We start from the raw sequence: 12,936 nt of genomic DNA, 5'->3' as shown, positions 1-12,936 counted from the left end.
GGGATAGGTGATTATTGATGCAAATGCACCTGGGCATGAGAAGAAAGATCATGAGAGGCAAGTGTTTTTGGAGCAGATGAGTGAGTGTGTTAGTAGTTTTGATGCACGAGACTGGATTATAGTGACAGGTGATTTGAATGGAAAGGTCTCTACTGTAGCAGTTGAGGGAATATTAGCGTACATGGGGTGTTTAGTGTTGTAGATGGAGATGGTGAAGAGCTTGTAGATTTGTGCGCTGAAAAAGGACTGGTGATTGGGAACAACAGGTTTAAAAAGAGAGATATACATAAGTATACGTATGTAAGTAGGAGAGATGGCCAGAGAGCGTTATTGGATTACATGTTAATTGATAGGCGCGCGAGAAAGAGACTTTTGGATGTTAATGGGCTGAGAGGTGCAACTGGAGGGATGTCTGATCACTATCTAGTGGAGGAGTAGGTAAAGATTTTGTAGAGGGTTTTCAGAAAAAGAATGTTGGGGTGAAGAGAGTGGTGATAGTAAGTGAGCTTGGGAAAGAGACTTGTGTGAGGAAGTACCAGGAGAGGCTGAGTACAGAATGGAAAAAGGTGAGAACAAAGGACGTAAGGGAGTGGGGGAGGAATGGGATGTATTTAGGGAAGCAGTGATGGCTTACGCAAAAGATGATTGTGGCATGAAAAGCATGGGAAGTGGGCAGATTAGAAAGTGTAATGAGTGGTGGGATGAAGAAGTAAGATTATTAGTGAAAGAGAAGAGAGAGGCATTTAGACGAGTTTTGCAGGGAAATAATGCAAATGGCTGGGAGATGTATAAACGAAAGAGGCGGGCGGTCAAGAGAACGGTGCAAGAGGTGAAAAAGAGGGCAAATAAGAGTTGAGGTGAGAATCATCAAATTTTAGGGAGAATATAAAGATGTTTTGGAAGGAGGTAAATAAAGTGCGTAAGACAAGAGAACAAATGGGAACTCAGTAAAGGGGGCTAATGGGGAGATGATAACAAGTAGTGGCGATGTGAGAAGATGGACTGAGTATTTTGAAGTTTTGTTAAATGTGTTTGAGGATAGAGTGGCAGATACAGGGTGTTTTGGTCGATTGTGTGCAAAGTGAGAGGGTAAACAGAGAAGAGGTAGTAAAAGCTATATATATATATATATATATATATATATATATATATATATATATATATATATATATATATATATATATATATATATATATATATATATATATATATATATATATATATACATATATATATATATATATATATATATATATATATATATATATATATATATATATATATATATATATATATATATATATATATATATATATATATATATATATTTTTTTTTTTTTTTTCAAACTATTCGCCATTTCCCGCGTTAGCGAGGTAGCGTTAAGAACAGAGAACTGGGCCACTGAGGGAATATCCTCACCTGGCCCCCTTCTCAGTTCCTTCTTTTGGAAAATTAAAAAAAATTGAGAGAGGAGGATTTCCAGCCCCCCGCTCCCTCCCCTTTTAGTCGCCTTCTACGACACGCAGGGAATACGTGGGAAGTATTCTTTCTGCCCTATCCCCAGGGATAATATATATATATATATATATATATATATATATATATATATATATATATATATATATATATATATATATATATATATATATATATATATATATATATATATATATATATATATATATATATACATATATACATATATATATATATATATATATATATATATATATATATATATATATATATATATATATATATATATATATATATATATATATATATATATATATATATATATATATATATATATATATATATATATATATATATATATATATATATATACATATATATATATATATATATATATATATATATATATATATATATATATATATATATATATATATATATATATATATTCTTTCTTTCTTTCTTTCATACTATTCGCCATTTCCCGCATTAGCGAGGTAGCGTTGAGAACAGAGGACTGGGCCCTTGAGGGAATATCCTCACCTGGGCCCCCTCTCTGTTCCCTCTTTTGGAAAATTAAAAAAAAAAAAAAAAAAGTGAGAGGGGAGGATTTCCAGCCCCCCGCTCCCTCCCCTTTTAGTCGCCTTCTACGACACGCAGGGAATACGTGGGAAGTATTCTTTCTCCCCTATCCCCAGGGATAATATATATATATATATATATATATATATATATATATATATATATATATATATATATATATATATATATATATATATGTATATATATATACATATATATATATATAAATATATATATATATGTACATATATATATATATATATTTTTTTTTTTTCGCTTTGTCGCTGTCTCCCGCGTTTGCGAGGTAGCGCAAGGAAACAGACGAAAGAAATGGCCCAACCCACCCCCATACACATGTATATACATACGTCCACACACGCAAATATATATATATATATATATATATATATATATATATATATATATATATATATATATATATATATATATATATATATATATATATATATATATATATATTAGCTTTGATGCGCGAGACCGGGTTATAGTGATGGGTGATTCGAATACAAAGGTGAATAATGTGGCAGTTGAGGGAATAATTGGTGTACATGGGGTGTTCAGTGTTGTAAATGGAAATGGTGAAGAGCTTGTAGATTCATGTGCTGAAAAAGGACTGGTGATCGGGAATACCTGGTTTAAAAAGAGAGATATACATAAGTATACTTATGTAACTAGCAGAGATGGCCAGAAAGCGTCATTGGGTTATGTGTTAATTGATAGGCGCGCGAATGAGAGACTTTTGGATGTTAATGTGCTGAGAGGTGCAACAGGAGGGATGTCTGACCATTATCTTGTGGAGGCGAAAGTGAAGATTCGTAGAGGTTTTCAGAAAAAAGAGAGAATGTTGGAGTGAAGAGAGTGGTGAGAGTAAGTGAGCTTAGGAAGGAGACTTGCGTGAGGAAGTACCAGGAGAGACTGAGTGCAGAATAGAAAAAGGTGAGAACAAAGGTGAGAGAGGCATTTGGACGATTTTTGCAGGGAAATAATGCAATTGACTGGGAGATGTATAAAAGAAAGGGGCAGGAGGTCAAGGAAGAGGTGCAAGAGGTGAAAAAGAGGGCAAATGAGAGTTGTGGTGAGAGAGTATCGTTAGATTTTAGGGAGAATAGAAAGATGTTTTAGAAGGAGGTAAATAAAGTGCGTAAGACAAGGGAACAAATGGGAACATCAGTGAAGGGGGCAGGTGATAACAAGTAGTGGTGATGTGAGAAGGAGATGGAGTGAGTATTTTGAAGGTTTGTTGAATGTGTTTGAGGATACAGTGGCAGATATAGGGTGCTTTTGTCGAGGTGGTGTGCAAAGTGAGAGGGTTGGGAAAATGATTTGGTAAATAGAGAAGTGGTAGTAAAAGCTTTGCGGAAGATGAAAGCCGGCAAGGCAGTGGGTTTGGATGGTATTGCAGTGGAATTTATTAAAAAAGGGGGTGACTGTATTGTTGACTGGTTGGTAAGATTATTTAATGTATGTATGACTCATGGTGAGGTGCCTGAGGATTGGCGGAATGCTTGCATAGTGCCATTGTACAAACGGGATAAAAGTGAGTGCTCAAATCACAGAGGTATAAGTTTGTTGAGTATTCCGAGGAAATTGTATGGGAGGGTATTGATTGAGAGGGTGAAGGCATGCACAGAACATCAGATTGGGGAAGAGCAGTGTGGTTTCAGAAGTGGTAGAGGATGTGTGGATCAGGTGTTTACTTTGAAGAATGTATGTGAGAAATACTTAGAAAAGCAAATGGATTTGTATGTAGCATTATAGATCTGGAGAAGGCATATGATAGAGTTGATAGAGATGCTCTGTGGAAGGTACTAAGAATATATGGTGTGGGAAGCAAGTTGTTAGAAGCAGTGAAAAGGTTTTATCGAGAATGTAAGGCATGTATACGTGTAGGAAGAGGAAAGTGATTGGTTCTCAGTGAATGTTGGTTTGCGGCAGGGGTGTGTGATGTCTCCATGGTTGTTTGATTTGTTCTTGGATGGGGTTTTAAGGGAAGTGAATGCAAGAGTTTTGGAAAGAGGGGCGAGTATGCAGTCTCTTGTAGATGAGAGAGCTTGCGAAGTGAGTCACTTGTTGTTCGCTGATGATACAGCGCTCGTGGCTGATTTGGGTGAGAAATTGCAGAAGTTTGTGACCGAGTTTGGTAAAGTCTGTGAAAGAAGAAAGCTGAGAGTAAATTTGAATGATAGCAAGGTTATTAGGTGCAATAGGGTTGAGGGACAAGTCAATTGGGAGGTAAGTTTGAACAGAGAAAAACTGGAGGAAGTGAAGTGTTTTAGATATCTGGGAGTGGATTTGGCAGCGGATGGAACCATGGAAGCGGAAGTGAATCATAGGGTGGGGGAAGGGGCGAAAGTTCTTGAAGCGTTGAAAAATGTGTGGAAGTCGAGAAAGTTATCTTGGAAAGCAAAAATGGGTGTGTTTGAAGGAATCGTGGTTCCAACAGTGTTGGTTGCGAGGCGTGGGCTATAGATAGAGCTGTGCGGAGGAGGGTGGATGTGTTGGAAATGAGGTGTTTGAGGACAATATGTGGTGTGAGATGGTTTGATCGAGTAAGTAATGAAAGGGTAAGAGAGATGTGTTGTAATAAATAAAGCGTGGTTGAGAGAGCAGAAGAGGGTGTTTCGAAATGGTTTGGTCACATGGAGAGAATGAGTGAGGAAAGATTGACACAGAGGATTTATGTGCCAGAGGTGTAGGGAACAAGGAGAAGTGGAAGACCAAATTGGAGTTGGAAGGATGGAGTGAAAAAAATTTTGAGTGATTGGGGCCTGAACATGCAGGAGGGTGAAAGGCGTGCAAGGAATACGGTGAATTGGATCGATGTGGTATACCAGGGTCGACGTGCTGTCAATGGATTGAACCAGGGCATGTGAAGCGTCTGGGGTAAAACATGGAAAGTTTTGTGGGGCCTGGATGTGGAAAGGGAGCCGTGGTTTCGGTGCATTATACATGACAGCTAGAGACTGAGTGTGAACGAATGTGGCCTTTGGTGTCTTTTCCTAGCGCTACCTCGAGCACATGCGGGGGGAAGGGGGTTTTCATTTCATGTGTGGCGAGGTGGCGACGGGAATGAATACGGGCAGACAATATGTATTATGTACATGTGTATATATGTATATGTCTGTGTGTGTGTATATATATGTATACGTTGAGATGCATAGGTATGTATATGTGCGCGTGTGGATGTGTATGTATATACATGTGTATGTGGGTGGGTTGGGCCATTCTTTCGACTGTTTCCTTGTGGTACCTCGCTTGCGCGGGAGACGGCGACAAAGTGTGATAAAAAAGAAAAAAAAAAAAAAAATATATATATATATATATATATATATATATATATATATATATATATATATATATATATATATATATATATATATATATATATATATATATATATATATATGTATATATATATATATGTATATATATATATGTATATATACCTCTTCTCTCTTTATCAAACCTTTCTCACTGACCCTCTTACTTCGCACACCGCCCCGACCAAAACAGCCAATATCTGCCATTCTATCATAAACACATTCAACAAACCTTCGAAATACGCACTTCATCTCCATCTCACTTCATTACTAATTGTTATTACCTCCCCATTTGCCTTCTTCACCGATGTTCTCATTTGTTCTTTTTTCTTAGGCACGTTGTTAACCACCTTCCAAAACATCTTTTTATTCTCCCTAAAATTCAATGTATCACCCCCAACTCTATATTGCCCTCATTTTCACCACTGCACCTTTCACTTCACCTCTTGCCATTTTTGTTTTACATCTCCCAGTTATTTGCTCTACTTCCATGCAAATGTCAGCCAAGCGCCTCTCTCCTCTCTTTCACTAACAATCTTACTTCTTCATCTCACCACTCACTACCATTTCTAATCTGCCCACCATCCACCTTTCTCATGCCACAAGCATCTTTAGCGCAAGCGTCACAGCTTCCCTAAAAAATCCCATTCCTCCCCCACTCCCCCTACGTCATTTGCTCTCACCTTTTGCCATTCTGCACTCAATCTCTCCTGGTACTTCCTCACACAAGTTTCCTCTCCAAGCTCACTTACTCTCACCACTCTCTTCTCCCCAACATTCTCTCTTCTTTTCTGAAAATCTCTACAAATCTTCACCTTCCCCTCAACAAGATCTTGATCAGACATCCCTCCAGCTGCCCTTCTCAGCACATATCATCCAAAAGTCTCTCTTTTGCACGCCTATCAATTCATACGTAATCCAGTAACGCCGTCTGGCCATCTCTTCTACTTACATATGTATACTTATATATATCTCCCTTTTTAAACCAGGTATTCCCAATCACCAGTTGTTTTTCAGCACACTAACCCACAAGCTTTTCACCATATCAATTTACAGCACTGAACACCCCATGTACACCAATTATACCTTCAACTGCCACATTACTCACCTTTGCATTCAAATCAACCATCACTATAGCCCGAGCTCGTGCATCAAAACTGCTAACATCCTCACTCAGCTGCTCCTATAACACTTGCCTCTCATGATCTTTCTTCTCATGAACAGGTGCATAATAATCACCCATCTCTCTCCATCCACTTTCAGTTTTACCCATTTAAGGCCATAGTTTACTTTCTCATAATCTATCACATGCTCCCACAACTCCTGCTTCAGTAGTGCTACTCCTTCCTTTGCTCTTGTCCTTTCACCAACCCCTGACTTTATTTCTATGACATTCCCAAACCACCCTTCTCCTGTACCTTTGAGCTTCGTTTCACTCAGAGCAAAAACATCTAGGTTCCTCTCCTCAAACATACCACCTATCTCTCCTTTTTCTCATCATGTTTACATCCACACACATTTAGACACCCCAGTCTGAGCCTTCGAGGAGGATGAGCACTCCCCGCATGATCTTTCTTCTGTTTTGGAAGAAGGTAAATAAAGTGCGTTAGACAAGAGAACAAATGGGCACATCGGTGAAGGGGGCAAATGGGGAGGTAATAACAAGCAGTGATGAAGTGAGGAGATGGAGTGAGTATCTTAAAGGTTCGTTGAATGTGTTGATGATAGAGTGGCAGATATAGGGTGTTTTGTTGTAGGTGGTGTACGAAATAAGAGGGTCAGGGAGAATGGTTTGGTAAACAGAGAAGAGGTAGTGAAAGCTTTGCGGAAGATGAAAGCCGGCAAGGCGGCGGGTTTGGATGGTATTGCAGTGGAATTTATTTAAAAAGGGGGTGACTGTGCTGTTGATTTGTTGGTAAGGATATTAAATGTATGTGTGGATCATGGTGAAGTGCCTGAGGATAGGCAAAATGCATGCATAGTGCCATTGTACAAAGGCAAAGGAGATAAACGTGAATGTTCAAATTACAGAGGCATAAGTTTTTTGAGTATTCCTGGGAAAATATATGGGAGGGTATTGATTGAGAGGGTAAAGGCATGTACAGATCATCAGACTGGGGAAGAGCAGAGAGGTTTCAGAAGTGGTAGAGGATGTGTGGATCAGGTGTTTGCTTTGAAGAATGTATGCGAGAAATGTTTAGAAAAACAGATGGATTTGTTGTAGCATTAATGGATCTGGAGAAGGCATATGATAGGGTTGATAGAGATGCTTTTTGGAAGGTTTTATGAGTATACGGCTAGGGAGGCAAGTTGTTAGAAGCAGTGAAAAGTTTCCACCAAGGATGTAAGGCATGTGTACGAGTAGGAAGAGAGGACAGTGATTGGTTCCCAGTGAATGTCAGTTTGCGGCAGGGGTGCGTGATGTTTCCATGGATGTTTAATTTGTTTATGGATGGGGTGATTAGGAAGGTGAATACAAGAGTTTTGGACATAGGAACAAGTATGCAGTCTGTTGTGGATGAGAGGGCCTGGGAAGTGAGTCAGTTGTTGTTCGCTGATGGTACAGCGCTGGTGGCTGATTCGGATGAGAAACTGCAGAAGTTGATGACTGAGTTTGGTAAAGTGTGTGAGAGAAGAGAGTTGAGAGTAATGAGAATAAAGCAAGGTAGGGTTGATGGACGAGTAAATTGGGAAGTAAGTTTGAATGTAGAAAAACTGGCGAAGTGAAGTGTTTTAGATATCCGGAAGTGGATTTAGCAGAGGATGGGACCATGGAAGCGGAAGTGAGTCACAAGGTGAGGATGGTTCTACCTCTGCATCATTACTTGGAAAAGTCGGTTCGAAAGAGGTCCGATTTATAACTGTCTCAGGCTAACTTCCAAACTTGGCCCTCTTGCCCTGCGCCACAATGTTGGTTCATTTTCCCTCTCCTTTAGGTATTATTTTGGTTTCTGCTCCCGAGAGCTGGCTGCTTGTGTGCCCCCACCAATAGCTAGACCACGCAATACTCGGCAAGTTGCTGCGTCATGTGATATCTGCGTGGCCGTTGGCAACTCAAGGGCAGGCCATTTTGATAAATATTGCTTTCCCTAGACCTCGAAGCTTTGGAACTCTTTACCTTCTCATGTCTTTCCCAATAACTATGACCTGACACATCTTAAAAAACAGGTTTTTTCACTTCCTCCAAAATTTGTAGATACTTTCCCTTGTCTCTTTCTTCCCTTCTTAATCCTCTCTTTATTTCAATTTAGGCCCGACCTTGATGTAGATTTTGCCAGTGACTGGAGTCTTTAATGTGCTCGAGGAGAAAAGAAAAAAGTGTTGTTTTGTCGGTGAAAGAAAATATAAGAAAGGAACAGCAACAGAAGTAGTTAGAGATGCCTTCAGTCAAAAATCAGACTTATAAAGAGAAGAAGGAACGCATCGCCCCACGAACAGCATACAATAATTAAGAGCAAATGCTGAGTGGGAATCAGAAGAGGGAGAGGTTTTCCAAGCCCGATATTCCAGGTCTTTCGCCTGAACTGCCTCAGAGCAAAAATAGTTGAATCACGGATTCTAATAAGAGGAAATTTTAGAGGATGAAGGGAGAGATACCTCCATTCCCGCTCCAATAACCTCTGCTATACGTTCAACAGAGACAGAAACATCACATGAGAAGAGGTAGTAGTCTACCTAAGAAGAGTCAGAAAGAATTTATGCAAGTTATTCCGGTTAGCGTTATTAAGGTGCCAATATTTATGTTCAGTAAGGGCTGCAGAAGGAGATGCACTTAAAAGAGAAAAATGTCGAGGGCGTGGTCAGATGAACCAACTGGGGGGTGAGAATTACAATTGATGAACAGATCCAGAGTTTTTTGAAGAGTGATCGCAGCGATCAGGAATATGGGAGGTTGGGGAATGATTTGTTTGACATCATTGAGAACACACAATGTGAGGGCTTTAATTCCCCCCTTACCCCCCCCCCCCCCAACACACACACATACACACACACAAACACACACACACACTCCCACTCCCAACCACCACCACCACCATCTGCATCGTTGGAGTTCAGTCATTACTTATAGTGTACGCTGATGAAAGTGAGAAGATGACACGCCTCACGTAAGTTATAAGATTTATTGAGTTACGAGAGTAGTCGGCGAAGCAAAGAAAAATATAAGCAGTTGGTAGAAAAGCCCCCAGCTAGATAGCATCGACTTTTGGGGGTTCAACATCCCTCAAGGACAGCCTGACGTTGGCATAAGCACAGACACCACATCTGATACGGAATCAGGAGTGACGATTATATGTGATATGAAAAGGGTCAGTTAGAGTACCACTAGATGATTGGGTCTCACAGAGTAATAAGAAAGAAGAAAAGGAACTAGTTTGATGGTATTCAACAGAAGAGAGATTTACTTGAAAGATCACGAATGTTGGTGAAATAATTGATAAAGAAACAGGACGAATAAAAGGGGGAGTAGTCACTGGAAGAGCTGATACTACTACTGCCTGAGCTCGCGCCGTTGGCAGCAGAGTCAGGCGGGAACCCGGTCATCGTTAGCACTCTGCTGATACCGGAGACTGAGGACCATAAGTTCGTTGGACTCTAGCATACTTATATAAAAGATGGAGCGACGAGAAGGGAGAAGACAATTATTGCGAAGAAAAGAAATAAAACTTGAGTAGAACAGGTGCCTTATGTGTGCAGGTAGAAGACGGTATGATTATGTTGGTAGCCAAATATGAATGAGACTTGAAGTAAGACCAGTGATCGGAACTTAGAAGGTATACAATGGTTCAATGGTTCCGGGGAACACTTTAGATATCAAGTTTGGACAGCAGCACCATCTCGGATGGCTGTTGTTACAGCCAACTACGTTGTTGCAGTTGTAAAATTTTTCATGATGTAAAGGAAGAAGGAAAGACGAAACATTTGCTGAGTTAGAAGACCATCTTTAAGTAAAGTTTGGCAAGCATTTACCCAAACGGAAATAGCTTATTAGGGTCGGATTTATTGTAACAAAAATTGTAAGCGCATTCATCATTTTGAAAGGGAGTTTCGGGTATCATAGCACCAGCATTTTGAACAGATATTCATGGGAAGAAAATTCAACAGTACAGAACAATTACAGGCAGCAGCATGAGTGAGTTTTAATTTTGTTGATGGCCATGCAAAGTCCTGTCCACGATAACTTTGTTGATGGCCATGCAAAGTCCTGTCCACGATAACTTTGTTGATGGCCATGCAAAGTCCTGTCCACACTGACTTCTGGAGAATTAGGTTATCGCGCATTTTCTGTTCCTCTTTATATCAATGAGAACAGATTGAGATAATAAGGGATAGTATTAGTATGTGATTAATGGTTATTCTGGACATACCATTAATGTTGTACAGGTGCTGATCACAACTATCACTCCTGGCACGACTACCATTATGACTGCCAGAAACGTTAGAAGCCAAGATGATGAAATATTTGTAGCACTGGTAGGACTCTGAATGAATATACTATGGCTGATGTACAGTGACTACGAAAGAAAATGTGGTAATAACGATATCAGACGCAGTAGCGAATGTAGTCATCTTCAACAATGACAATTCGAGCATTATATGGATAGAAACAAAAACATTCGTCCCGTGCTGGTTGTAGTAATGCCACTGGTAATGATGATCCTACTAACGGAATATACTCAAGGTCGGTAGATGTTGTAGGTTATGGTGTCAGTAAAGTCAATGTGAGTGGTGGTTAGAGCATGTAGTTGGTGGTGTTGTAGGTTTGTGGCACCAGGGTAAATCACTGCTTTACTTATTGATAAATACACTTTACAGATAGCGTAAGAGTGCACAGCAGCACCGGCCTGGTCGCTGTTCATGACATCTCTCAGCCCACCGTAGACTTTGGTGAGTAATCAAGCAACATCTATATTCCAGCAGTTTCATTGTACTGAACTGAGTAACCTTAATGTACCGAATGAATGTCACTATCATCATCGAGATAACGTGTACGATTCTGAGTAACCTTAATGTACTGAATTAATGTCACCATCATCATCGAGATAATGTGTATCATTCTTACCGTTACAGAGTGTGGATTGAACAGCTACAGAGAGCTACAGGGAGCCCAGGACGCCGTAGTCAGCGCCTGGCCCTGGATGGTGAGCTGTTTCTCTTTTCTTACATTTACCCATTATTTGTATGGGAAGGAACTCATCACATGCGCCTATGACCATTTCAGAATCAAGTTCGTACACCGCATACACAAACACACACACACACACACACACACACACACACACACACACACACACACACACACACACACACACACACACACACACACACGGACACACACACACACACACACACACACACACACACACACACACGGACACACACACACACACGCACACACACACAAGCTCAAAAGCGTTTCCGCAGTACAAAACACTATAGCCCCATATATAATGAAATGGATTGGTGGGGAGGCCTTAAAAACCATTGAGATATTTAGAAAAAAAAACACATTAACAGAATATTAAAATATCTCGACGGATCTCTTAAAATTCAGTTCAGGACGTCGCTGGAGACAGCAAAAGTACCAAGGAACTGCAAAAGACCTAACGCCAGCCCTTTTATGATAAAGAAGTCTGAGAAGGTGAGCTGAGGTACAAACTAGTCCCTCGGACGAGTGTGGTCTGTAAGACTGGCCTTCCTGACCGTGACACATTCACAATCATGACAGCTATTCATCCATCCCTAAAGATACGTAGATAAAATGGGTACCTGCCTCAGGCTAGCATATATATATATATATATATATATATATATATATATATATATATATATATATATATATATATATATATATATATATATATATATATATATATATATATATATATATATATATATATATATATATACATATATATATATATATATATTTATATATATATATATATATCCCTGGGATAGGGGAGAAAGAATACTTCCCACGTATTCCCTGCGTGTCGTAGAAGGCAACTAAAAGGGGAGGGAGCGGGGGGCTGGAAATCCTCCCCTCTCGTTTTTTGTTTTTTTAATTTTCCAAAAGAAGGAACAGAGAAGGGGGCCAGGTGAGGATATTCCCTCAAAGGCCCAGTCCTCTGTTCTTAACGCTACCTCGCTATCGCGGGAAATGGCGAATAGTATAAAATATATATATATATATATATATATATATATATATATATATATATATATATATATATATATATATATATATATATATATATATATATATGTGTGTGGATCAGGTGTTTGCTTTGAAGAATGTATGTGAGAAATACTTAGAAAAGCAAATGGATTTGTATGTAGCATTTATGGATCTGGAGAAGGCATATGATAGAGTTGATAGAGATGCTCTGTGGAAAGGTATTAAGAATATATGGTGTGGGAGGAAAGTTGTTAGAAGCAGTGAAAAGTTTTTATCGAGGATGTAAGGCATGTGTACGTGTAGGAAGAGAGGAAAGTGATTGGTTCTCAGTGAATGTAGGTTTGCGGCAGGGGTGT

General features: G+C 39.3%; 1 protein-coding gene across 1 annotated transcript in view; it reads left to right on the top strand.

The window, feature by feature from the left end:
- LOC139758947 (uncharacterized) overlaps positions 1–12,936 on the top strand; it is a 179,256-nt gene that overhangs the window by 104,063 nt on the left and 62,257 nt on the right. Inside the window, exons 3-5 of the mRNA XM_071680763.1 lie at positions 11,215–11,286; positions 11,470–11,626; positions 11,917–12,040. Coding sequence (XP_071536864.1) covers positions 11,215–11,286; positions 11,470–11,626; positions 11,917–12,040 — 353 coding nt within the window. The remainder of the gene's footprint in view (positions 1–11,214; positions 11,287–11,469; positions 11,627–11,916; positions 12,041–12,936) is intronic.

Source organism: Panulirus ornatus, chromosome 32 (assembly GCF_036320965.1).
Source record: "Panulirus ornatus isolate Po-2019 chromosome 32, ASM3632096v1, whole genome shotgun sequence".
NCBI classification, from domain to species: domain Eukaryota; kingdom Metazoa; phylum Arthropoda; class Malacostraca; order Decapoda; family Palinuridae; genus Panulirus; species Panulirus ornatus.
Note: the sequence above shows the minus strand (reverse complement) of the source record. Positions and strands in the feature narration are given on the sequence as shown.